The 25,994-nt window shown below is 43.2% G+C and overlaps 1 protein-coding gene across 8 annotated transcripts; it reads right to left on the bottom strand.

Annotated features, from left to right (window-relative positions):
• Positions 1-230: 230 nt before the first annotated feature.
• Positions 231-25,994, bottom strand: fhdc2 (FH2 domain containing 2). Of its 8 annotated transcripts, none has more exons than XM_042419890.1 (12): positions 25,977-25,994; positions 8,168-8,766; positions 7,995-8,056; positions 5,591-5,693; positions 5,253-5,338; positions 4,887-4,987; positions 4,527-4,597; positions 4,203-4,310; positions 3,754-3,824; positions 3,366-3,483; positions 3,034-3,198; positions 231-2,930 (listed from the first exon to the last, which is right to left on the bottom strand). In XM_042419890.1, the coding sequence occupies exons 2-12, from the start codon at positions 8,642-8,644 to the stop codon at positions 972-974; spliced, it is 3,321 nt and encodes a 1,106-aa protein (XP_042275824.1). In that variant the 5' UTR covers positions 8,645-8,766; positions 25,977-25,994; the 3' UTR covers positions 231-971. The 8 variants fall into 8 exon arrangements, with proteins under 8 accessions (XP_042275824.1, XP_042275822.1, XP_042275825.1 ...); XM_042419888.1 differs by lacking the exon at positions 25,977-25,994 and adding an exon at positions 20,293-20,664; XM_042419891.1 differs by lacking the exon at positions 25,977-25,994 and adding an exon at positions 12,110-12,127.

The following is a 25,994-nucleotide window of genomic DNA, read 5'->3' as shown; positions in this document are numbered from 1 at the left end:
ATGAGAGGGAGAGAAAACTGAGGGTGACAAGAAGACAGAGGACAGCAAGATGCAAGAGCAGAAGTTGAGGAGGAAGAGTGGGGACCGTGAACGTGAAGGCTGTTAAAGCAAGTGCTCGCCTTGAATACAAAATTTAAAAAAACATCTGTGAGAATATGTCATCAACACACACAAACAGGTAGTTTTTAATTTGGCTGATGAGCACCTTTTTCAGAGAGGAACAACACCACTATCCATATCACCGCATTTATTCGTCTTTTCTTATTTACAAATCCACGTAATACAGTGAATAACACGCAATGCTATTCAATAAAGTTATAGAATCTTTTTATATAAAACAAAAATTACATAAATCATCTCCTTGCGGCCTCCTCTTCAGTTTGTAAAGTGCATCAGAACGATGAGGCGTCTCAACAAGAGGATGAAGAGTTCAACATTGTACCGAGTTCTGTTCAGACTGTAGAGACAGTGTGATAACGCAACGATCACTTAGCAGAAGGATCACAGTATTCAAAACATTTGGACAATTCCCTAAAATAAAATTAAATGCCAGAGAGATTGAAACAGTTTCCCAGATTACAATTCTTAAAAGCATACTTGTAGCACTGACTAGGCACAGGATAGTGTTCACTTGGCTGCATTTTACTGATGTGAATTGCTCTACATATGAACAGTTAAGATGGGTCTTCTTATAGTATCCTATTGCCTGCATAGGACACAAATGGATGTGAAAAGAGGTAGGATGTAGAGGATATACTGTTCTGCTGGTGCATGAAATGCTATCAGTGTAGCTTCTCACAAATGTAGAAGCACATCACTACAACCATTTCATAGAAGTAGAATTTAGTGGAACTAGAGATGATCAAGACCAGAAATCTACTGATGACTCAAAAGTGACCTGCAAGTTATGTATTTGACAGCAATCCATAAAGGCATGAGACTTTTGTACAAACTGCACTTTTTCACTCCTATCACCTCCACAGTGGCGGAGCTGTAGTAGCTCGAGGCATTTTGGGACCAGGTATTCGTGAAGCTGTAGGGATTTTAGAGCTAGCTGGTGAGACGCTTGTGCTTGTTGTCTTAGCAGTTTTATGTCTGGCTGCGGATATGACAGCCGTGCGTATGGTCTTGGCTGTGGCAGAGGACGGGCTGTGGGCAGTGCGAGGCTGGGAGGGAACCTGAGTCTCAGAGTTTGGGGCGACTCGTTTAGACACACGGAGAGGAGTTCCTCTGACGAAGGCTGGTTGGGTGTTGCCTGAGACTTTATCGGGCAGAGATCTGTCTGAGACTCTGCGGGTCAGAGTGGACTTTCCTGGAGTCTGTGGCTCACTTACAGTCTGTGTCCTCTCACGTGCGCTATTACTTCGTTTCACATCTGCCTGGACAGCAGCAGCAGCAGGCCGTGTGACAGGGGATGAGCGCATGGATAGGCTGCGAGGAGCAGACAGACGGCTAGGAGTGGGTGGGTTGGTTGGGGCTGGGGCTCCATTTGAAGGCTCAGTTTTGGAGCGCACCCTAGGAATGCCTGTGCTATTGGAAGGTCCCACACGTGACACAAGTCCCCTCTTGGCCCCTATCCCACTACGCACAGGGTTCTTCATATTTCGAGTCTCCTCCTTTGATGTAGGAGACATTGGAGTTGTCCCCTCTCGAAAGTCACCCTCTCTCTCTTTCCTCCACTTGGAGCAGAGGCTTGGTGCAGGTCGTGGTAGTGGGGATGTTGGGGGTGACAAGGCATCGTAGGATCTTAGGCCTTTCACCAGAGTGTGGCACTCCAGTGTTTCACCCACACGGGAGTATGACCTTGCAATCTCCCTCTCAGGACTTGCTAAGTCAGAGTACTCTCCTGGCTGTGACTGGCTGAACTCTGGTAGACTGGAAGGCATCCAGCTCTCCTCTACAGGTGTTGATGCCTCTTCTGTGTCTGTTTGCTTTATTAGGCCTGCATCAGGTAAAGGCATCACAGCGCTTGTAATGGTAGGTGTCCCTCTGTTCGGTGGTTGTAACTCTACTTTATCTGAAGCATTTATGGATGATTGTGATTGGCTCTCAGATCTCTGGTACCTGAGTGACCTAGCCGTGCTGTCACTTTGAGAAAGAATTCCACTCTTATTAACAGACTGAGGAGTGGACTCATCAACACAAGAGCTATTAGATTTACTCTGAAGAGGATGACTATGGTCTGTCAGCGGCAGGCCAAAACTATGTCTTTGAGTAGAAGGCTGGCTTTTACCACACAGGGCAGTTGTATCAGTGTTTATAGCACCAGAGTTTGTACAGGGACTGGGTGAAGATTCAATGTTCATTGAAGCCATGTGTTCACGTGACATCTCAGCTTGTTTTTTAAGTCCACATGTTTCTGTTGCCTTCAGTTGGCCTTGTAGGACATATGAAACGCTCTCTGGCCCTTGTTGCTTGACTGTGAAGCTACGTCCATGTTGAGAATGATTAAATGAAGGTTCCATACTCTGGTTGGTTGTTTGGTGGGGCTGAGCCCTGCTCCCTCTACCCAGAACATTTCCTTGATCAACGGGGGAACACGTGCCATCCATCTCCGGAGAACTACAAAGCACAGCAGTGGTCTCATGGTCAGAGGAGCTATTAGAGTGATAACTGGCTGACGTCGGGCTGCTGCCCAGCTCAGGGAAGCTCTTAGGTATCGATGTGATATGGAGATGGGCATCGCTTTGGAGGGTTTGGGAGTGTCTGCGGGAATCAGAGCTCCTCAGGCTACGACGACTCCAAGTGTAGCTCAAGTTCTTCTCCAGGAGTTTCTCCAGCTCATCTTGGTTCTCCTGAATGTGAGGCTCTCTGGCAAGGTTGAGGCTCAAGTCCAACCCCGTACAAATAGCCAAAGAGCGGCGCTTTCCCCCCATCTCACGCTGACGCTCCAGCCGTTTCTGCTCCTTCAGCTCCCGCTCTGCATTCTCCTGTAGACAAAGGAGAGAATCATTTGTCAGTGACGCTTAGTAATGACTTCAACTTGTGTGTCTAATTCTGTAAGACTTTTCCATTTCAATTTCTGGATCTAACCTGGACAGCTCTTTGGAAGCGGTGGCAAAATGAATGGAAGACCCTGCAAGCCTCCTCTAGTTTGAAAGTGCTGTCGTCCTCACAGAAGAACTCCACCAAAGCCTGACTTGACATCCTCATGCCCTCCACCTCATCCTCTGCCTCCTTCAGCCGCTCCTCAGCCACCTGCACACAGATGGAAAAGACATATTTTACAGTCACCTTTTCCACTAATGTCTTCATATCCTTTACCCTACCAATTTATTATCTTTCATAAAAAACATGTTACATTTTGGCTGGTGTGTTGAACTTTTAGTTGAAGAATGAGTACATCAAAACAATGTATGTTATACCTCCAGGAAAGGTTGTGTATGCTGCTGAATCTCAGCATCAGTCTGGATGTTTGCCTTAAGCGCCACCACTCTGCTTTTTAACTTGGATAAGTCCTCCAGTACAGACTCCTCACACAACCTGAAAACAAGAAGTTATATAATACGCAATTGTGTTTAGAACTGTAGAGAAATTGCTCGGTAACATCAGCATGATGAAAAGTAATACAACTACTACAAGCTACTGATAGCAGCTGGGTGCCTTTTTCTGACACAAGAATGTCTTGATTAAATTTACACTTGTTTTAGGAGTCTGTTGGGGTGTGTTGGTGTTATTAAGGGGGTTTGTGTATTCCCTGAGCCTTGATCACTATCTGACATGATGGAATCCAGGTTTTGGGAAGAGACTGACCTGGAGGCGGAGCCAACATGGCCTAGTTGGCTGGGAAATGACAGTAAACTCTGGTCCTTTTTTACAGCTTCCTGTGGCGACAAACACAAATGATTATCCAGCTATTGTTCCAAAAGATGCAACACGTCATTCGCTAATGTTGACAAAAATGATATGCTATGTGGAGCAGTCTGGCTTGAGGGTCTGTTCTGTAAACACTGTGCAGTCAGACACAATTGTTTTTTGCAGAAATGGTGCTAAAACTAATTTACCCAAGAATGTTTCGAGCCAGTTCATGTCCATCAATAATAAATAAATTGAATATCTGTCAAGAAGATGCATTTGACTTCTCTAAAAAAAGAGGGTGTTTCATTTCACGTTTGACTAACAACTCTTAAATTTAATCCCTGTTTTGTTGATAATATTTACTTCCTTCTTTTTCTACTGTATATTTAAATTTCAGATCTTACCATGGCTACAAAATGCAGCAGATTCATGCCCGGCTTGTTGGCTTTGGTGTCAGCCAGTTTGAGCAGTGATGAAATTCGGAAACCAGCGGCATTCCCTGAATATCCACCCTGAGAAGCCATGTACAAGGTCAGAACAACACAAACATACTCCAACAACGTGACAACTTTAAACAAACAATGATACAAAACCCAGGTGCACAGTCAGAGTGACGCCCCTGAACACACACCCAGACCCCTGGTGTATTGTGCACAGATAAAAGGGCCAATTCTGCTTTGTCGGGCTAAAGAAAAGAAAAGAAAAAAATAAAATAAAGAAGCACTCACAGCATTCATGTAGTTCCCTGCTTTCAGCACCAAACGAAGGATGGAGTGTAATTCAGGACAGCTCAGCAGTTCTAGAAGAGTCAAAGACAAAGATTCAATATTTTGCCTCAAGGTTGAAACATGATGAGTAGTGTATACAGCTGACAGCGAGGCCTTCAAATGAGTCAGCAACTGTTCTGAAGAACTGGCACTCGGGCTGAGTGGTAAACTAAACTTTCATACAAAAAAAATGCTTCTGAAAGCAGGTTTCTCCTAAATCAGGAAGTTGCTCTGAACAGCAGATTAATTCTAGATAGGAGCATTTAAACAGACCTAGATCATTATATTGGTGGAGTACACAACTCCCTGCTGTTACTTTACCTCTGGCCGCCTCCCTCAGACATCTGGCTGCCACACACAGAGAGGTCACAGCTGGGTCAAACTCTTGTTGCAGGATCATGGCATCCAAACGTAGCCGAAAACTAATGGAAGAGGAAAGAGAAAGACGGATGGATGAATGAACAGGCAGGGGTGAGTGATGATGGAGATGAAAAGGCACTCCTGATCAATCATCACTTAAATAAGCAAGTCAGTACAAAGAGAAGCACATGAGCAGTAAGTGTCTCATTAAAATAAACAGATAAAAACAGCAGTTTTAAAGCTAAAAATCAAGCTGGAAAAACAAAGAATCTGTACTGGGAACATGCTTGGTAATTATATCCTATCTAGTGCTACAGTGAGGTGTACCTGGGGACTTCCACCAGCAGCAGAATGAAAAGATCAGGCTCTCCAAGCCAGCTACGCTCCCCACTGAACCTCCTCAGGCGAGATTCCTGAGAGAGAACAGATGCTGAGTCAAATCTGGAAAGCAATATGGAATACTAAAACCAACATGCCGTTAACAGTCAATTCCAATATCTTTCACCGCACTCCTCCGGAAACAGACCACATTATACGACATGGTGTAATGGCAAACTTTTGATCATCCTAACCAGGGCCAGATGATGAGTAAGAGGAGAGAGTGGGGGAGGGGAGGAGAAAGGGGTTGTCACTGTTGTATTTGTGTGACAGAAAAGGCACTTTACCTCCTCATTGTCAGGCAGCAATTTGCAGAGCTCTGTGAGCTTCTCCACTCCGTAACGGCCCCCAGCACCATGCCTGATATCCTCAACTATCTCCTTCGCAGGCCTGTGGAAAAACGACAACAGACACACTGTAAGCATGACATCATTTTTAACACGCGATGGAGCTATCTTGGGTAGACCGGCAGTGGTGCCCTACAGTTTTCAGCCTGAGAAAAGGCAAGAACCCCCAGACACCCAACCCCCAGGAAAACCCATGTTATGAACGGTATCAGCTCTTTGTTTTGCCATGATCACACAATATTGAGGCTTATCCTGTTCTTATCAGCCAAAGTGTCGGGGAAAGAGGGTTGGTTGACGCCGCGCTGGCGACGCAAAGTTGCATATCCACTGGACAAATAAAAGGCAAACGTCTGAAGGGCCTTGGGATGTCAAGGTGAAAGACAAGAAACTGATCCGGCTGACTGTTTGACCTCTGATTTACTTCCTCCCATTGACACATCTGTCCTTCACTCCAGCAGCTTTCCATTATCAGCCCATCACACACAGTCATATTCCATTATGAGATCTTTGTTCTCCAACATATTCACCTCATTTATGGACAATCACAATCACGATTCTGGGTCCACCTATTAAGAATCTAAGTTGGATTAAGGATAAATCATTTTCAGGACCTCACTTTAAAAACGCTTTTTGTTATTTGTTCCAATTCAGTCTATTGAAAACTAAATACTGAATGACATAGCCTATAAATAACACATAATGAGATGATATTGAAGTGCCTACTCAGGCACTGATATCTGGCAATACAAAACTGGATTTTGTTTAAACTACACCCACATTTCAAAAGTAGATCTATCTCTGTTTAAAACAGTCTAGTAGAGGAGGGTTTAGAGGGCAAATAAGCTTCCAATGTTTGTACAGAAGAGGTTCTTTTCACATAATGGCTTTCCCTGCAAGTCTTGACAAATCTAGTTTAGAAGAAAGCCGCTCTTCAGTTGAGACCCGCACAATTGAGTCTCCATGAACATTTCATGCACACGTGGAGGCATGACAATACAGCAACTCAGCACTTCCTTTAGCCTTTATTTCTACCAGCAACAGTTTAATATGTCATTATTTCCAACATCAAAAAGTTAATCTGAGTGATTCAGACGTCATACTCCATGTAAGTGTGCTTTAACAACTATAAAACAGACCTATTCATTATGAGAACTGCAGCTTTGTTTGAGTTAGGCAAACATGCTAAAGAGGCTTTAAGGGATGGATGAATATGACAGGCCACCAGTGGGGTCTCTCTCTGTAGGGGGTAGCTTTACTATTAGACACTCTTTAAGGGCATCAGCAGGTGTCAACTCTTGACTCCTAGGGCTATACCCGGCCACTTACTCACCACCCTCTTTTAAGACGCTTAGTCCAGCTGCTAAGGGTGCACCCTCCCCTGCACCTGTCCCCTGCAATATACTCATGTCCCCTCCCCGACACCAGTCATCCTCTCTCCCGATGAGTCCTCACACTTCTGACAAAAACTGCACATCCATCCTTCCTTGATATACGGCTACACTCTCCACTTCCACTCAAGTGAAGTACTGTTCCCCTGGGCACAGTTGAACACACTTCTGTTTCCTGCTCTTTCAGCTACTTTCAATTTTGACTGATAGCGACCTCCAGGAAATGCAAAAAAAACAAAACAGAAACTGGTCACTGTTAGTAATAGTGCTGCACTACTACTAATGATTTTAATAATTGATTAATTGACTAATTGTTTATGAAATGAAAAAATGTGACAGAGGTCCATCACAATTTCTCAGGGCCCAATGTGATGTCGTCTAACATTGTTTTGTCTGACCAACAGTCCAAAATCTGTAGATTCTGAATTTACAATGATGCAAAGATTAGTCGATTAATTGATCAACAGAAAATCACAGCAACTATTTTGATAATCTATTAAACATTTTAGAAACAAAAATGCCAAACCTTCTCTGATTCCAACTTCTTAAATATGAGGATTTTCTGTGTTTCTTCGACATATATCAGTTAATTGAGTATCTTTTGTTCCTGGACTGTTGATCAGACAAAACAAGCAAATTGAAGGCCTCACCGTGGGCTTTAAGAATATGCGAATGACATTTTCCTCTCACTATTTTTTAATAGACCAAATGATTAATAGAGAAAATAATCAGCAGATTAATCACTAATAATGAGTGTAATTGTGAGTTGCAGCCCTAAATGATATAAAACAGCAAGTCACATTTGAGAGGCTTGAACCAGTGAATTTGGAGCATTTAAAAAATGACTGTAACAATTAATCAGTTACCAAAATAGTTGCAGATTAATTTTCTGTTGATCAACCAATTCTTTAAATCGGCTTATCATTTCAGCTCTAGTTAGAAATGAATGAGCTTACATCTTGAACTGGCGAAGAAATATTCCAATGTTCATACTGCGTTTGGAGTCCAGTAGGGAGATCTGTAAAGAGGCAAAGGACACATATAAGGTCAAGAAAAGAGGAAGAAGTCTCACTATCTTTGTATATTTCCTTTAATGAGAAAAACATCACTGGTATCCCAATGATCTGACCTCCTCTGACTTGTCCTGAGAGGATCTGCAGTGCATCAGAGCAGACCGGCGTCTCAGGGTGCTGGTTCTGTCCTGAGGCTTACTGTCCTTCTGACCAAACAGCTCATCCAGAGAATGGAGGTCTATTGGGAACTCGTCCTCACCCGGGGCCGCCCCGGTCCACACGCTTTTCCTCCCCTCCACCTTCTCTTTGGGGATACGCTCCCAGTTAAGCTTCCTCAGCCGGCTCCGACGGGCACTGTCCGCTCGGCTAAAAGGTGAGGATGATGCAGGTGGAGGTGGGAGAGGAGGAGGAGGGGGAGGAGGAGGAGGTGGAGGTGGTGGAGGTGCTAGGGGAGGCGGCGGTGGGGCGACCAGCACCGGACGTGAATCCATGGCTGTCACTTCCACAGCGTCAGGGGCAGCGGCGGGGAGGGCAGGCAGTGTTCCATGAAAGGCACGAGACTCCTTGATGGCTACAGTCAGGTTGATGAGCATAGAGGCCGCCGGGTTTGTTAAAGGGGAGGGGTGTTTGGCGGGTGATCGGTGTCTGCTCAGTCAGTGACGTCTTTCCCAGCCTCCAGTGAGCTCTAGTTCAAAGGTCCATCAACAACTCCAGCCTAGGAAACAAGACAACAACAAAAAATCTTATCTCAGACATTATTGAGCACAGAAAGAGACAGGAAATCAGGCTTATCCAAGAGTATTGCAACAGAACGCCACTCTTTGTAGCTGAGGCCAATGACCTCACCTGAATATTGTAAGTTTGTCTAACACCTGGCCTGACTTCTCCTTTCATTAGCATGACTCCAGCGCATTGACAAGTAGTCGGAGCTAAGAATGTAACCCCTGGCTCAACTTTCAATGGAAGTTCAAGGCGTTTTTTTGTAGGAAGGTACTAACTGAACAAAATGAGCTCTCTCCCCCACAGCAGGCTGTTTGAAGCAGCTTGTCCCATCCTGTTCAGTTTCACCTGGCCGCGTGCACACATGCCTCCATCACGCACCTTCTCCCTTTTAATTAGAAAACACGGAGACACCAAAGGCGAGGTGGGAAGATGCACAGCTAACCACAAGCCTAAAAAAAGTAGAGGGCTTCAGCAGCTTCAGAAATTATGACTTTAAATATTCTTCTCTCGTTATGGGAGGTTGACGTCTGAAAACTCGTTGCGCGCACTTGCACCAGCAAGTTTCAAGCAGGATTAGCAAAGCAATTAGGAATGAATCAGAGGTCTCAGGTGTTGTGGTTCAAAGTCTTGAATCATGCATGAGTTTGTATTTGGTTGAGAACAAATCCTCCTCGTCGCCCTCCATTGCGCTCTCTAAGTGAATCATAACTTTTGGGAAACTTTAAGGGGGTGCGCTCGGTTGCCAAACTCTTCCACAGAGCGCCGCACGAGCGCGCTGCACAAACCGCCGCCGGTGATCTCATCATTTAACGAGATCTGTATCTTGACAAGCAAAAAATCATTTGACAAACCAGTTGCTCAAGAGTTCGCTGGAAGATTACACAAAGAGCAATTGTTATTATAAGTTATTACAGTAGCCTAAACATGCAACGTTTGCCTCCTTTAGTTGGTTTTGATTTAGATTTAACAAACTTTTCAGCATTTTTTCATGTTAATATTTGGTATAGGTTTACAACAACCAGGCAGTATATTTCTGTATCTTTTAAGTTCATTTAACATTAAAAACGATGCCTCAGTGAAATGACAGACCGCCGTTGACGTTGTTCCTATGTATCTGATTCCAGACAATAATAAAGTTATTTTACTTACTTGCTGTGGACGGCACTTCTCCAGAGAAGTAACTCCACAAACCCCAACAAGAAATCCAGGCTTAATTTTACGTGGAACCTCGATAAATATACGCTTCAATCCCACTTTTTTTGTTTTGGTTTGTTGTGTCTTCCTCGTCCCGGTGATTTACGCCGCTCCACTCGCTGCAGTCTCTCAACTTGCGGGGAAACTTCCACACAGCTCATCCAGGACGCGCAGGCGCGCTCTTGCACGCTGATATGCCTTTATTGTATCCTCCCAGTTTTCCCATGGGCGGATTTTTAGGGGTTTTTCAGGTGGGGGTGCGCTCGATCTGAACTCCACTTTACTCCACTTCTAGACTTTACATGTCATGATGGGGCTGAATTTCTGGAATGTTTGAGTTACAAAGGATGAAAAAAAATTGAAAACAATAACCATCGTCTTTATAAACGGTTCTTTAATCTGTAAGGATTGTTTTAATTGCCTTAATACCTCGTGTGGTCCAGATACGATTGCACATGAAAGCTTGCCAGCTGTCAGGAGCTGTATTGACAGCTTGATAAGTCTCTATTTCAGACTAATCATCATAGTAGGTAGGACTCTGATCTGTAATTGGTGCAGAAGGCCTTGATCAGGCTATGAAGAGTATGCTATTGAGAACCTGAGAGAGGGAGCAGATGGCTATCAGACATGGGAAATGATGTCCACATCTCCTCCCTGAACTATGATCAGCCTGGAAAAACAGAGGAAAACGGGGCATAGGTGAAAGCCAAGAGGCTAGAAGTCGCTCTAGGGTGCTGAAATGGTCCAGGTGCTGGGATGTAGACCCATAACACCGACCTTTCATTCAAGGTGCTGGAGCGCTCCTGGCTCATGTCACCTGGTGCTCCCTGGTCCGGCTCAGGTAGCCCTTTTCACGGGCCACGCTGACAGGCAGTCGTCATCACCTCTTGGGCTGCAGTAATTAGAGGGTTACGACCCTAAAGATCTGGCCATTGTTGTTCCTGTGCAGCAGGGCATGTTTTAGTGTACCAGTGCCAGAATAAACCTCTCTCAGGAAACTTCACTTTCTATTCAGTCACTCAATTCTCAGAGTACAGTGCACTTCTCAGAATACAAGGAAATGCCACTGTTGAGAGACGTCTGCTTTATAGTCCATAAAGGGCCTGAACAACCCTACACAATTCCACATATTATGCCAGCATTCATGTAACACGGGCACTGCGACAGTGATTAATGAATAGTAAGGAGTTAACTTGGCATCCCTCACTTGTTTCACCAAGATGGTTAAATTGCAAGAGACAAAACAGTCTGTGATGTGTTTACATGCCCACTCCCAGCCGGTCCCCCTTTGCATAACAGTGAGCTTCAGAGCCTGTGCTTCACTTGGCCCATTCTCTAGTGAATGAATGTGCATGAGGGTGTTCATGTGTAAGATTTGTGTGTGAGCCAGTTTGAATGTGAGAGGGAATCCATGCATTCAACTTAAACTGCGTTGCGTAGACCTATGGTGAGAAATAAATGTTTGTCCTGATCTTGCGGTATGACATTTCTCTGATGTGTTATGGAAACCTACCACCCTTGGAGAAATAAGGATTAACACACGGGACCTCAAAGCAACAAACGTTAAGAAACACAGTCCTTAGTGTGATGGGGTGGTTGCAGCTATGCACCAAGTGTTAGCCTTTCACCATTTCTCCTTCTTAATCTCACTTTGAAGTCCCAGAAGGGTTACCTAAAGGTGACAGCTATTAGTTCCCTCCTCCTCTAACTTACACATACATAATAATGGGTGCTCACACACACACACACACACACACGCATACCAGCAAAATCGCATTTGTTTTCCACAGAACTTTTGCTACGGTGATCAAATTCTATACAGTGGCCTCTGCTGCAATTGGCTTTTCACAATGTAGAAATGAATCCGGATGTGAAGAAATCAATACAATAGATTTTTATCCCAGATGCCCCATTTATATGGCGTGTAAAAATGGCTGAAAACTATTCCATGTGAAACTATTGATGTAACCGTATGAGGGCTTAGTGTTATTCTGCCTCTGGTGAGTCTGGTCTGCCTCCTGGGTCTTGGCCATTTCCATGGTGGAGTAAATAGGTCAGTGTGACTGCGGCTCTGCAGGGCTTTTAAACTCATGCATAGACATAGTGTGTGTGTGAGCAAACATGCACACACACACACACACCTGGATCTGATCCCAGACTGGGACAGTAGGTCTGGGGAGGTATTCCTAATCAAACCCAGGTTCCTCAGATCTCTCTTGGTTTCCCAGCTGCAGTCAGATCACGTGCAGTTAGTCAGAACAGCCTGACAAGGATCTCTGGCTTTGGTCAGACCGCCGGCCTGATAAGAAGAGACAGCAAGAGACAGACAACACAGCCACACTCAGTCTATCTCTGCGTCTTGCCCTCTTTTTTCCCAAATTCTCAAACACCACACATCTGCACTCACAATAACTCATACATGACTGCTCCATATATGAGAACTGGAAGTATATCCACTCCTACACATACATATGTTATAGATGATAGTAAAATACACACAAAGAGGCTTCCACATACTGCTGCCACTGCTTAGGGGGTTCACAGACAGGACATTGGACGATGATACAAACATTATGGAGACAGAAAGATGAAAGTGTAGACAATGACTTAAACTTGCAGAGAAAGAAAACACGCTATAAAGAGCTATCTGTGGAAGCTTTCACTTTCTTAGTTTTCATTTTAGTCAGAACGGACGTGTGGGGTTAGTTTTTTCCCTGTTATTTCTCAGTTTTTTAAGCTTCCCGTACATTGATTGTTAAAGAATCTCCACTATGTGCTTTTGCAAGAATATTGGCTGCTGCTTCTCTGGACTTCATCGATTGAGAGAGCAGACAAGAGGCACAACTGAGCCCTGTTCCCCACATTGTTTTCATAGACTGTCCTAACTGCACAGCTGACGCTTTGCTGTGTTTACCAAGCTGTCTAGTGTCACAACATTTTTAGCATTGGATGTGTGTGAGTACACATGTGTGTCTTTTGTGTTGTGAAAAAGTTGAATTCCCCAACGATGGTGAGCATGCTTGTGGGCAGTTGTCCTTGTGTGTGTGTGTGTGTGTGTGTTTGTTTAAATTAAACTCAGCAGGGTGAAAGGGAGGCTGTGGTGCTGGTGGTCAGTTGTCCTTGGGGGTTGGGTCGTCTGTGTTTGTCTTTGCACATCTGGCCACTAGAGCCACTTCCGATTCCAATTAGGATTTCCTGAGACTCAATAAAAGGGATTATTGGCCTGCAAAAACACCAGCTCAGACCCTCCCACCCTCAGTCGCCTTCCTGCCCCAGCTGCTACGGTCATTACGCTAGTCAGAGCAACAGTTGCACTTCACAAGACACTTACAATGACACAGTGACACACAGCGACAAATCAACCCTTTTCTTTCTTTCTCCTTTTCTCCTTTCTCCTTTTCTTCTTGCATCTCTTTTTTGTGAGCTCTCATATTTTATCCCTGGTCTAGAGTCTCCTCATATGTAAAATGAATCAAATGCTTCATAAATGATGTTAGTGAAGCAATGGAAACTAAATTCCCCTCTAACTGACTGATGAGAGACCACAAGAGTCTGTATACTAAGCTGTGGTTTGGGCACAAAGCCCTGAAGCAGAGTGCAGGGGAGCTGGGCTGCGTCGATAGGGGGTCCAGAGCGGCTGCTTGTGTGGCAAGAGTGATCACACAGTTAATATTCAAAGGGCCGGGTCTGTTGTAAAGAAGCCACTAAATGGAGGTTGACAAAGCGCGTCGTACCAACAAAGGCTTCTCTCGAAGTAGGCTGTGTATATAGCATGAAGAGCAGTGAACGGCTGTGCTTTGCTGGGGTGGTCATGTATGGAGTCTATAGTGAGTTATTAAAGCAGGGTCCCCCACTCTTTCTCTCCCACCGTCACAGTTAACTCTAAACCCAACCACACAGCCCTTATTTCATGTCTCTGTGGCTTTGATGGGGTTTTTTTTTTAAATTTTGTCACAAGATTGCTTGAAAGGAGGGCCAAGTTTTGATCCCCATTGCATTTTGTTGTTGGAACTCAAAATGTATCAAAAATGAAGTGAAATAAGCTTAATATGATTATATATTTGTATTTGTATTATTATTTATTTTAACTTCATTTCATAAAACATTACTGTTAAAGTTTTCATTTACACTGCATTATTGACCACATTTGAGTATTGATTGTAACATCTACGTGCTTCATGGTGAGTAAAGCCTTGCAAATTCCCTTCTACATCACCACACACACACTTTCCATGCACACACACACACACACACACACACACACACACACACACACACACACACAGTTACTTCAACAATCTAAACCTAATTATTCCCCCCTGCTTCTCTGTGCCAACCAGTGATGTCACCCACAGAGAGACAGTGGGACTGTTGGCTCAGAGCCTGAGAGCAGCTATGCTCGCAGAGTAGAGGAGAAGAGAGGAGAGAGGAGAGGAGAGGAAAGGAGAGGAGAGGAGAGGAGAGGAGAGGAGGAGAGAGGAGGAGAGGAGAGGAGAGAAGAGGAGAGGAGAGGAGAGAAGAGGAGAGGAGAGGAGAGGAGAGGAGAGGAGAGGGGAGGAGAAGAGAGGGGAGGGGAGGGGAAGGGAGGAGAGGAGAGCAGAGGGGACGGGAGGGGAGGAGAGGAGAGGAGGAAGTTAAGAGAAGATTAGCAGTTGAGAGGTTAGCAAAGTAGGAAAATGAGGAGGGGACCCCGGAGTTTTGGCTGGCCCTTCTGTTGGGGCTGCAGGGATTAACCAGCCTGCTCTGCTGCTGTACCCATAGAATCCAGCCTCCTCCTTTCTGCTCCTTCTCCGGCTCCGATAGAGCCAACACATTTAAGGCTGAAAGGACAACAAGGAGGAGTTATGAGGGCCAGGCCCTAAGGGGACTCCCTCTGGGATTAACCTAGCTGCTACTCTCTTCCCATCATTTCCACTGGCATTCACTGGGCCTGAGCTAAAACCTATTGATTCTTACTAAACTGTTGCATAACAATGCAGCCTGCCTTTTGCTGAAGCACGGGAGCTGTTGGTAAAACAAGGCACCCTTGGGCCCCCTAACCCTAACCCAAAGCCCAGTTTCATAGGTTGTGGGGCAGCCTTTGGAGGCTGGAGCTGGAATAGGAGTGACTGGACTTTCAGATAAATCAATGAGTGGCATATTGTTTGATAGCTTAAAGAAATAGTTAGTTATTTTCCGCTTTTTCAATTTATTGCAAAGAGTTAGATAAGAGGATGGATACCACTATGATATCTGTCTGTTCAATATGAAATTACAGCCAGCAGCAGTTAGCTTAGTTTAGCATAAAGCCATGAAACAGTCTAGCACATAACCCCCATAAAACCACAATTATTTTTTGTTTTTTACGCATCAGTTTTTGCACGTATTAAACAAGCAAAATGTAATGTGTAAATTAGTGAGCTTAGGCAGATTTCGTTATCTTCGGACAGAGCCAGGCTAGTTGTTTCCCCTTGTTTCCATTCTTTATGCTAAGCGAAGCTAAGCGGCTGCTGGCTGTAGCTAAATATTCAGCATACAGCCAAGATTGGTATCAGTCTTCTCATCTAACTCTTGGCAAGAGAGCTAGGAAGCATATTTCCTAAAATGTTGAACTGTTGCTTTAAGTATTGATATGAAGTTGTCTCTGACATGAGGTCTTATCATTTCAAACATGCCAATCACAGTTATTGTGTACAGAAGTTAATCTCACATCTAAAATGACTAGATGATCTCAAAGCCAGCGAGGGGGAGGGCCAGACTGGAGGAGAAATGACTTAATGTAGGTCAGATAAATGGGAAGACAGCATGGGGTTTATTCTACTCTCTGGAAATCACGTGCAAACCCTCTCTCCCTTCCTTCCTCTCTGCCTGACACAAGGAGATCTGGCATGTTTGGCAGAGGGAGAAAAGAGAGGGAACAAAAGGATGAGTGACCAGTGCAGAGTTGGGATGGCCAGCTGAGTTATTTGGTCAAAACCCAGTAAAATGGAAGGACAGGCTGTTGCTAGGCTGTGCTGTGAGAAAGAGAGAGCACTCTGGCTGAGCTCATTGAAAAGAACCAGGCCTCTGTTTACTCACACAGATATAGCACTCCAGAAGCACTGCAATCACCACCAATTAGTATTATTACCCACTATTACTTCCTATCACTCACCCTGAGCCTTCATTAACCACTCAACCTGTGGAGGGGATCTAAAGGACTTACCAAGAGGCTGGAAAAGAGCCTAAATAGTAGTGAGTGATGGGTGCAAAAAAGCATACACATAGGATTTACCAGGAATGTTTGAAAGTGCACACCATCTCCACTGAGACTTTGCCATTTAAGTACCATATAACTCAAAGTAATTGCAGTAAGTAATTATTTGCATATTGTTAACTATTGGTCATATCAAATAAAAACACTTATATTCCTCACTCTACTTAATCTACTGGCTATTTTCTACCACAAAGCACCACACCCCAAAACATACGAAAAGAATAAATCACACCCCTATTTATCTCTTACATAATTATGACAGCAGTACTAGCAATGGGTGGTACCATAAATGATCAAAATGATAAAACAACATTAAAAACACTAGTTAGATTCTTCTCATCCAGAAATCCCATGAAATGTCCAAACCAGCAATGAATTGACTCTAATAACAAGTATTTAGAACCAAAGCCTGTCATATTTTATTCCTCTGTGCCATAGACATCCATTTTCGGCTAAAAACAAAAAAACTCTTCAATGAGCCACCTTGTTGCACATGGGTGACATGTTCCTTTATTACCATGAACACACATATTGTAGTTTATTTTGAGTCAATCCACCATATGGTACAAGGTCCTGGATGCTGTAAATACTCACTAGTGCACAAGATCTGCGAAAATAGTCTTCAACAAATACACCCCTGACTCCTGTCTTAGTAATGTTTTCTAAAAAACTACAGTGCCCAAAATTACTTGCCTGTTTTAAAGATGAAAATACATAATTATGACTTGTGATTTACAACTTCAGTGGGTACAAATGGCCTTGGGGTCCAGAGCCAGAAACAGGCTGGCAAAGTCAAATAGTATTGAGAGATGTCCTAACACATCATTGGTTTTGATTCTTCCTCATGGAATTTGTTGACAAGAGGAAAAATACTGCAAACAGTTGGTATTCATAGCCAAGTAAGAAATGAGAGAATCAAGCTGTACCAGCTGTAAAACACTGTGTAGAGAACTATCGCCAAGCCCAGAGAGCGTTAGATAAACAGATCTATGCATTGCTGTTTACTCCTCATGTGTACGCCTCATGAGTTGTGAAAAATCAGGGGGGGGGGGCTCTAAAGGAAACAGACTCAAAGGATTATCTTGCACTGACCCTAAACAGAAACCAGAGAGAGGAGAATGAGATAGAAGTGCAGAGGGAGACCGAGAAGGAGAAAGCAAAACAGAGAAAGAAGATTTGTGTTTTGAATCCCTAGAGGCCAATGTCTTGTTTGAAGAGCCCTGAGGTTAAGGTCAAAGGTCGCAGGTCAGGCTCAGAGGTTATCAGCGACTGTTTGGGGTTAACTACAATTGTCTGAGTATATGAGCACTTCTACAGTTAAATGGATCAGTCCAGTGAAGGTATTCAGGGGTTAAAACCGGAGAGCAAGCCCACATCCATCCCGCAGACACAAACACACAGCATATATGCACTCTCACATTTTTGTGCACGTATACTGTTTATTGGGAGACACACTGGGAATTGTTTCTCTTGTGGCTCTGGGTGTGGTTGAATGTGGAGCTGGGGTGTGAGAGGAAGTCAGTGGGGAGCAGAGGTGTTGAACCCTGTCATCCTGTTGTCAGTGGTCACACCTGCCTGTTGTTCCCAGAGAATGTGAAGAGTTAGCAGGAGGTGCCGTGTTTGTATATTGAGAGTGATGAATTTCAACAGAGAGGAACCAATTAATTAGACAATAACCAAAGTAAGACATGGAAATTATTCATTTTTGTCAGACCCGAGGGCTTGGCGGAGTACATACAGCTACATCAGACACAACAATCACCCCTCGATACAAACACACACCCTTACACACAAACACACACTTATGTGAATGATAATAGCAGGGCTCTTGTTTGACGCCTCCCACATTCAGCATGGTGTGGGATGTACTACAGTGCATTCTTAATGGTCTCCCAACTGTGACCTGAGCATGAGGTGTGGAGGAGGAGAAGAAGAAGGAGGAGGGGTGGGGGTGGGGGTGGGGTGGGGTGGGGGGGGGGAGTGTTGAAAAGAGAGAGAGGGAGGAGAAGAAGGAGTCCGTGGAAACAAAAAGCTTTGACTAGATTTTATGTCCTCACTGGCCTAATACCAAAATATTTTTGCTCATTTGTTTATTGTCTCGGTTTTCATCATGAATTTCTGTTTTCTCGTGTATTTAATTCCTTTCACTGAAGCTCGTTTTCTGTATTTTTAACCTCAGAAATACTTGTTGGTAGATAGCATTTATTAGGAACTGCAGTCAGTACACATCACATACCCCCACAACAGCTCTGTCCATGTTAGGACATCCCTCTCAGCTTCGCCTTGGCTTCGTCATCATTGTTTTGATTCTTGTTGCACAGCAAACCCCACCATGAATTCTGTGTATCTCAGGCTGATCTCAGTCATCTCCAGTGACCCGCAGAGGAGTCGCATATGAGACACGGCAGTCGTAATGCCTAGCTTTCACTAGTGCTGCGATCAAACATAAACAGAGCACGCCTGATTACTTCCATAGTACTCAGTGACAATATGGGCATCAAAGTAGAGAAGGGTGCCACTATGTGGCACATGAGAGCTGTAGGGTCCAGGGGTATAGTTCTGGGCACAGAGTGGGCCTTTCATATGTAGGCCCTTTGAACCCTGACTGATGTGGAAATTCCTTTGAAGTGCTGTTTGGTGAGGCCTAAACTCCAAAGCTGTTTTAACATCTTGAAATGGATCCTTTGTATTCTCACTCAGTGATCACATATGTTCACAGATCTCATAGAGCGCATTTTCCCCTCTATATGCTATGCCATGTTTGACTTTTACTGAAGATGTATAAAGGAGATATATGTCAAGAGAAGAAACGCATAAGCCAGGAATTCTAATGACATGTTTGAGTCACCATGTTAATTCTCAGACTATTTCCCACCAGGTGCTTGATATGGGTACAAAAACAGGGGAGGGCCACAAATTGTGCAGCCACAGTGTTCCACAGGCCATAATAACATAGTGCTCCCATAAAAATAGCAGATAAGCTAAGGGTACTTATTACAGCTGACAGCAATGATAAAGTGTGCTGTGCAGTACAGTGTTATCCTCTGGTCTTGCTCTATCAGAGTAGATTATAAATAAATGAGCATGAACATTTTTGACAGGACGATCTGTTGAATATTTTTAACGTCAGTATGCCAGGAGGGGGACATTGAGACAAATAGCAGTGTCCTACATTTATATGGCCTCCATATAACCATCCATCCATCCCTCTTCCACTCCCATTTCCCCAGGTGCACTGGGCAGGTCTTTGCCAGGCTATGTTAATTATGAGCTAGTTGGTTTCAGCATTGTATGTCACACAAAGGGGATTTGCTCCAAACCAAGTCCATGCTAAACAAACAGGCCTGCACACAATGCATATAAGCCTGGATGTCTGAATTGCAGGTTATGTCACTACATAATTTTTTTTCTCCCTCCATTTAACATTGATAATAACAATAACGTACTAACAACAGCAACAGCAGGCCTGATAATTAATACTTTGCAAATAGTCTAAAAACAATAAAAATAAGACAGCTGCCAGATATTAATTGGTGACAGTCAAATGAGTAACGCATGCACACATAATGAGAGCTTAGTAGATAAAACAGTGAAGTATGTCTATAAAAATGTTCTAAAAAACTGATCATTACCAGCCTTCAGTCTTCATGCTATAATCTATTCTCTGCCTCCATATCCTTTATTTACCCGTGTACTAATTCATGCACGTGTATTTTCCGTGTATGAATTAGTAAATAGTTCCTCTTTCTGCAGAAAGCCATGCAGGAGCCCACACTGTTCATCTCTACAGCCAGAGAAAGTCACTCAACAGGACTGCAGCAAACGTGACAGCAGTTCTGCTACGGCCACCATTGTTCTTCAGCTAAGTGTTAATCTATTTCGTTTTAGCCTGAAAAATTGCCACACTTCAAAGTGACTAAACACTTGGGTCACAATTTGTTATCTATCCTTCCCATGCTTTTGTTGATGTGTTATGTTCTCATTTACAGTTGCTGCAGGAGCCAACAGCCTTCAGACTTCATATGGTTGTGTTTTTGTCTTATTTTCAGTCGAAAAATAATGGCCCTTATCAGGAACAAACATACTCACTTGCAGTTGAGTCAGTGCCACAATCTGAGCCAATATCCATTTCTTAATGCACATGCACTTCCCCTCTTGGGGGTGTTCAGTTATCGTCTACTTCTGAGCCTTCAAAGCCTCACCCAACAGACTGCTAGTCCAACAAAAACATGAGGGCAGGCCCATTAAAATCGCTCTCTGAATTGTTCTCAAATCTTATCAAGCTATTCACATTCATAAAGGTGGGCTTGTTATCTTCAGTATTAGCAAACCAAGGCTACTGATGATACCCTGGCAATGCTGACTGGCTAACATATAGCTAGCCACGTTAGCTAATAAATTGGCTAAAATTGAAATTCTGCTCTTTACACACCCCACCTTTTTTTCTCACTAAAAATCGAAAAGTTGAGAAAAGTTGCAAATGTTTGTAGGACCAGGAGATACTTAGTTAGCTAAGCTAGCTATCTTGCTTAAAACACGAGTACTCATAGTCTTTAGCATGTCTTCTTGACTGCATCGATTACAATGGAGTACATTATTTTGCTGGTTGTTTTTTTCTTCATTATTGCTCTATTATTTTCAAAATCAGGACATATAGTCATGCACTGTCGCTTATTTAACAAGCAAATTGTCTTTGCAAAACATGTTGTCTCAATATTTACTTCTTCCATTCTCTGAAAAATTATTGCTTAACGTTTGCTGAGTGTAGGCCAGCTTCAGTGTTGAGTGATATAACAGCAAGTAGATAGCCTACTATAGGTCAGTCGCAAGTAATTGGCCTTTTAACCAGATATTTTGACATCTCATAGCACAGGTGTAATTAATAACATTAATAATGGCTGCATTCCATGTAGGTGTCAATCCCAGGGTCCAAGTTTTGTGCTCTCTCACTGGTCTGGTTTAATGGGATACAAGATATTAATGGAACAGGGACATCACTGATAACAACATCACTTCCACTTGTGCTTTTCCTGCTATGATAAGTCAGAATGAGTACTGTGAAAAAGGCCTATTGCTTTTGAGAAAAATCAAACCATCCCCCAACAAAAAGAAATCAGTTTTATTAGCCGAGAGAATGCGTCTTGGCGCTTGCTCCCACAAACGCAACATAGAGGAATAAAAGTAGAACAAAAGTAAGGTCATGATAAAGACTGAAATAAACAAAGTATTATTTGAATTAAATTTAAATCTAAAACTCAAAATCTATTCACAGAATGGAATTATAATAGTTTTGAAATGGGATATAAAACATGAAATGAAATACTGATATAATTAAATTATGTAATAGATGAGGTTGAATGCAATGTACAATGTTAAGTCCAGTTTGATGAAATATATGAAAGTGAGAAGTGCAGGGATTAAACGAGGGATGTGAAATGTAGAGTCTAGTTTGACAACAGTTCAGCTATTTAGTAGGGCAACAGCTTCTGGAAAGAAGGTGGAGGTTTTTTATGGATATGGATATGAGAGTAAAAAATGTAGTGATAAGGAAATGGCAACTTGGTCTGTAGATTGTGACTGTAAGGAAATTCTGCATTTAGGCCTTTTTCACAGCAGACATTCTGGCTTGCCAGAGCAGCATAATCACAGGTGTAATTAATATTATTAATAATGGCTAAAACCCAGTTAGTAGGGTCATTTCTAGGGCTCTGCTTCTGTGCATGCTGACTCACAGTCATAGCTTACTGGGACACTTAAACGGAAAAGAGGCATAATTAATGTTATTAATTGCACCTGTGCTGTATCTGCTGTACCAAATCTGTCTGTCGGTCCCTCCACAGGATCATTAAGTGCTTGTAAACTAGCTGTATATTGATATCTTATATACTGAGTAATTTTTAATTGATTGGTATCTAAAGACTTGGGAGTCTGCAACTGTGGCTGTGATGTCAAATGTCAATCCACTCCCTCAGTGACCCTTGTTTCTGCATCAGCAACCCCTGACCTTTCACCCCCATGTTTCCCCCTGGTTGTTCCCATCTCCTGGGGCCTGTCTCCAAGAAGGGACACAGAGTTGTGGAGAGAGGGTTAAAGATCATTCAAGAATACAGACCTGCTAATGCGGGAGGTAAAATTTCTGTACAACACCTGTAACTTTACGTACAGTAGAAGCACACTTCTCAACACTTCTGTGTAATTTTGAGCCACATTGACACTGACTGAACTGACTTCTCAATACCTTACTGTGATTATCTCAACCTCTTACCTATTTTATTACCACAACTACATGGCAAAATCAGTTCAGTTAATAGTTTGCTGACCATGCAAGATCATACAGATCAGCAGTTACTGTGCTTCATATAAATCTTATACAGAATAATTCTGTGTCCAAGGAAATGCTGTTGTTTTCACTTTTCACACACAGTCAGCAAGACAAAAGCTGATTCCTGTAATTGTTTTGCAAGAGATAACACAGGAAAAAGAGAGGATGTAATCCTATGAATCTGAACAACTTGCAGATAAATAGGGGGAAAAAATGTCCCTATTGTTGTGACTTACCAGAAAATAACTACTGTGGATGTTAAACTGATCAAAGCTTGCAAATTAATTTAGTAGATTGCCCATACAGTAATATAAGACATACTGTACGAAGTAGATGGGAATACCTTCTGCTCTCTTGTTGGTCTTTGATCCTAGCGGCCTCACTAGAACACAGCTGTGTCTGAATGCCACTCCATCCTGTCTCCTCACTGAGTATAACTCACTATTCTTTTAACCTAGAGGACTGGTGCAAGAATAGTACAAACCTTTTTCCTGAAAAGCTTAGTCTCACAAGGTCAAAAAGAACACATAAACTAAATAATTCACTTTATTTTTTGTGTATGATTACTAAATGTTCTTAAAAGATTTTGGTTTGTTACGCTATGCATATTTATCTTATGTTATGTTATAGAGTGTGAGACAGAGATTGCAGTGGATAATGATATATTCAATTCACTGTCTGTACTTAACAGAACAGCTCAAGGTCAGAGTAGGGTGTGAACAGTGCACATTTGGGGTGACCAAAGTGAGAGTGTTCTTGTGTTTGAACCACCCTCGTCCAGTCCCACACAGATTAGTAGTTTGACTTTCATGTCTTACTTTGTTCTTGCATTTAAAATAAAACCACAGCCATCACTCTGTGCCCACAATTCTCTGTCATTTTCAACGTGACATGACATTTTACAAGAGGAGGTCATTAAATCTACAATAATGGTCAACTCTGTACTTTGTCACTATGGTCTCCCTGTTTATGTGTGTGCCTGTGTGTGTGTGGTGTGTGAGTGCAACATTGTCTCCAGCGAATGTTTTATTGCACCCTGTGGCAAGGGTAGTGGATGTATTGGTCGACAAGGTTGCAGTTACGCCTTTTCCTCTGGGCTCCTTCCCTGTTCCTTCCACATCTGCTGTGGTCCAACCCGTTTCCGACCTAGGCTGTGCACACACAGATACAGACACACAGAGAAATATGCACTCAAACTGGCCAAATATGACTGCACGTGTACACTTCCATGCATGAAATAACGCATAAATCCTTAAAGTAAAAAACATTTTAACACCCCGGTGACCTCTGAAAGATCTAGCTGGCATATGGAAAGACCCAACCCTGTGCGAAGTCAGGTTAGAATGACAATATTTACAAAATGTTGTCAAAAATCTTCCTTCATGTACACACTCAAATCAAGTGTGTATTGTCTCTTGAAATGAGTCTCAGTTTCCGCAATATTTCTGCAACCGTGTGTGTCATATAAACAGGATACCTAAAGAGGAAAAGAACAGGGTGGGAAAAGACAGAGAGGCAGGCTGAGATTGGTGGTAAACTATTCAAACTAGTGCATGAATAAATAATACAGTTACTGTATGAGAGGAACTGGTGAATCACTTCGTGGGAGGGCGGGCAAATAAACACATCCAACTAAGGAGAAGACTCCAGACTAAACTGCTTTACCTATGAACTATAGCTTGGAGCTGCAACTTGTGATTGTGAGTGAGATTACATATGAAACATAAACACCTCAGAGTAGTGAAAACCTACTCTGTGCTGCTGCTTGTTATTATTATGAAGCTTATCTTCTCAAAGTTGGTCTAATCCTTTATTGTGGCATAGTGTGCAGTTACATAACTTGGAACGACATCAATAAGTCAGAAAGGGAAAAGTTCTCACACAGACAGGAAGACCGTAATAAGTTGCTCATGACGTATGAACCTGTAATGTGAACAGGTGCAATAAGTACAGTTCAAACACATGGCCTTACTCTTAAGCTGCTTATATGAAGGAAGGCAGCAAGTGGAGACCTTTGGTTTTAGGGTGAACAGTGCTGCATTGTGCCTTGAGCCTAGTGAGAGGCTGATTTCTACTCTCTGGTGGTGACCTTCTTTCTGGACAAAATGTCCCCCCCCCACTACCCCCTCAAACCTCCCTCACCTCCCCTCCTCTCACCATGACTCACAAGGTACGGCCTATTACGCAACCCGTGGGAGGAGAGGGGCTACAAGAGGGGAGTGGGGTTAGTGATGGGTGATCCATTTTTCTGGATAAAAGGTTTCACAAAGTCGATGAGTTTTCGCGTGAGAATGGGACACAGCACGGCAAGTCCTATTTGCTCAAGGCTGGCCGCAGTTCAATTACTGTATGTTGCAACTGTTACTGGCGAAGAAAGCTGCTTGGGTGATGTGCAGGAACCAAGAGAGGAACCAAAACATCCAGAGAAATTGCCAGGCGAATGACGAAAGAGCCACTCATTCATCTAAAGAGAGAGGACCATCGAGTAGGCCGATTGTTGTTATTCGGTAGAATCAGGGTGTGTGAATACTTTACACCCACGGAGCAACATCAATCTTCCCACGTGTACATCCACTGAAATTACTGTGTTTATAGTGCGTGTACAGTAGTAATTACAAGGATAACCTCTGACAGCTTATTTGTGTTTTTCATTTAAAGGATGTAAGATTCCACCTCCATTTGATCTTAAACAAACAAAGGGATAGGCCACAACAAGTGCTGTGTTTACAGTGGAAAACAGGAGAGACGTCACAGCGGAGTGGTTTCGGTGGTGGAGACGTGTGGTTGATACCCCAAGTCACTTTCAATTCGTGTGAGAAGACGCAATAAAACAATAAAAGGTTATAAAATAAATGATAATCTAAAAGAGAGAGGTAACAACACCATAAAACATACTGAAGATAAGACTCACATAGTGTTTTAATAAGCAAATGAAAGCAAACATCACACTCATGAAATCAATTAAACCAAGTCTGAAGAAGAGAGCTACGAGATAAAAAGATTTTTTTTAAAGTGTGTAAAAGCAATCAAATAAATGGCATTGAAGGCAAGTGATTAAAAAAATGCTAGTGATTCTGCTAGTCTCCAACTGCCTGATGTGAGGGTGCACACGAGTTCAAAGAGGTTGGAATAATGCAACAACATCAGAAAACCAACTGCACAACACACTACCATGTAGGCACACAGGAGAGCCTCTCGGATAGTCCCAAACCCCAGCCAGCCAGGGGGAGTCTCCTCTAATCCTTCCCCACCCCAGACATCCCGTCTCTGGAATTGTGCACCACCCGATTCCCCCTCAGGTGGATTTAAATGAGATCTGGCAAAGCCGGGATCAGTGGAGTTTTCATCCGAAGAGACTTTTTACATGGGAGATTTAGTCTAAACCCTGGGAGAAGCCACATAGTCACCATGAAAATGCACTGCGGTGTTTGTTAGAGAAAAAGTGTCTGACCTTCGGGAGCAAGAGGTG

Source organism: Thunnus maccoyii, chromosome 8 (genome assembly GCF_910596095.1).
Source record: "Thunnus maccoyii chromosome 8, fThuMac1.1, whole genome shotgun sequence".
NCBI classification, from domain to species: Eukaryota; Metazoa; Chordata; class Actinopteri; order Scombriformes; family Scombridae; genus Thunnus; species Thunnus maccoyii.
Note: the sequence above shows the minus strand (reverse complement) of the source record. Positions and strands in the feature narration are given on the sequence as shown.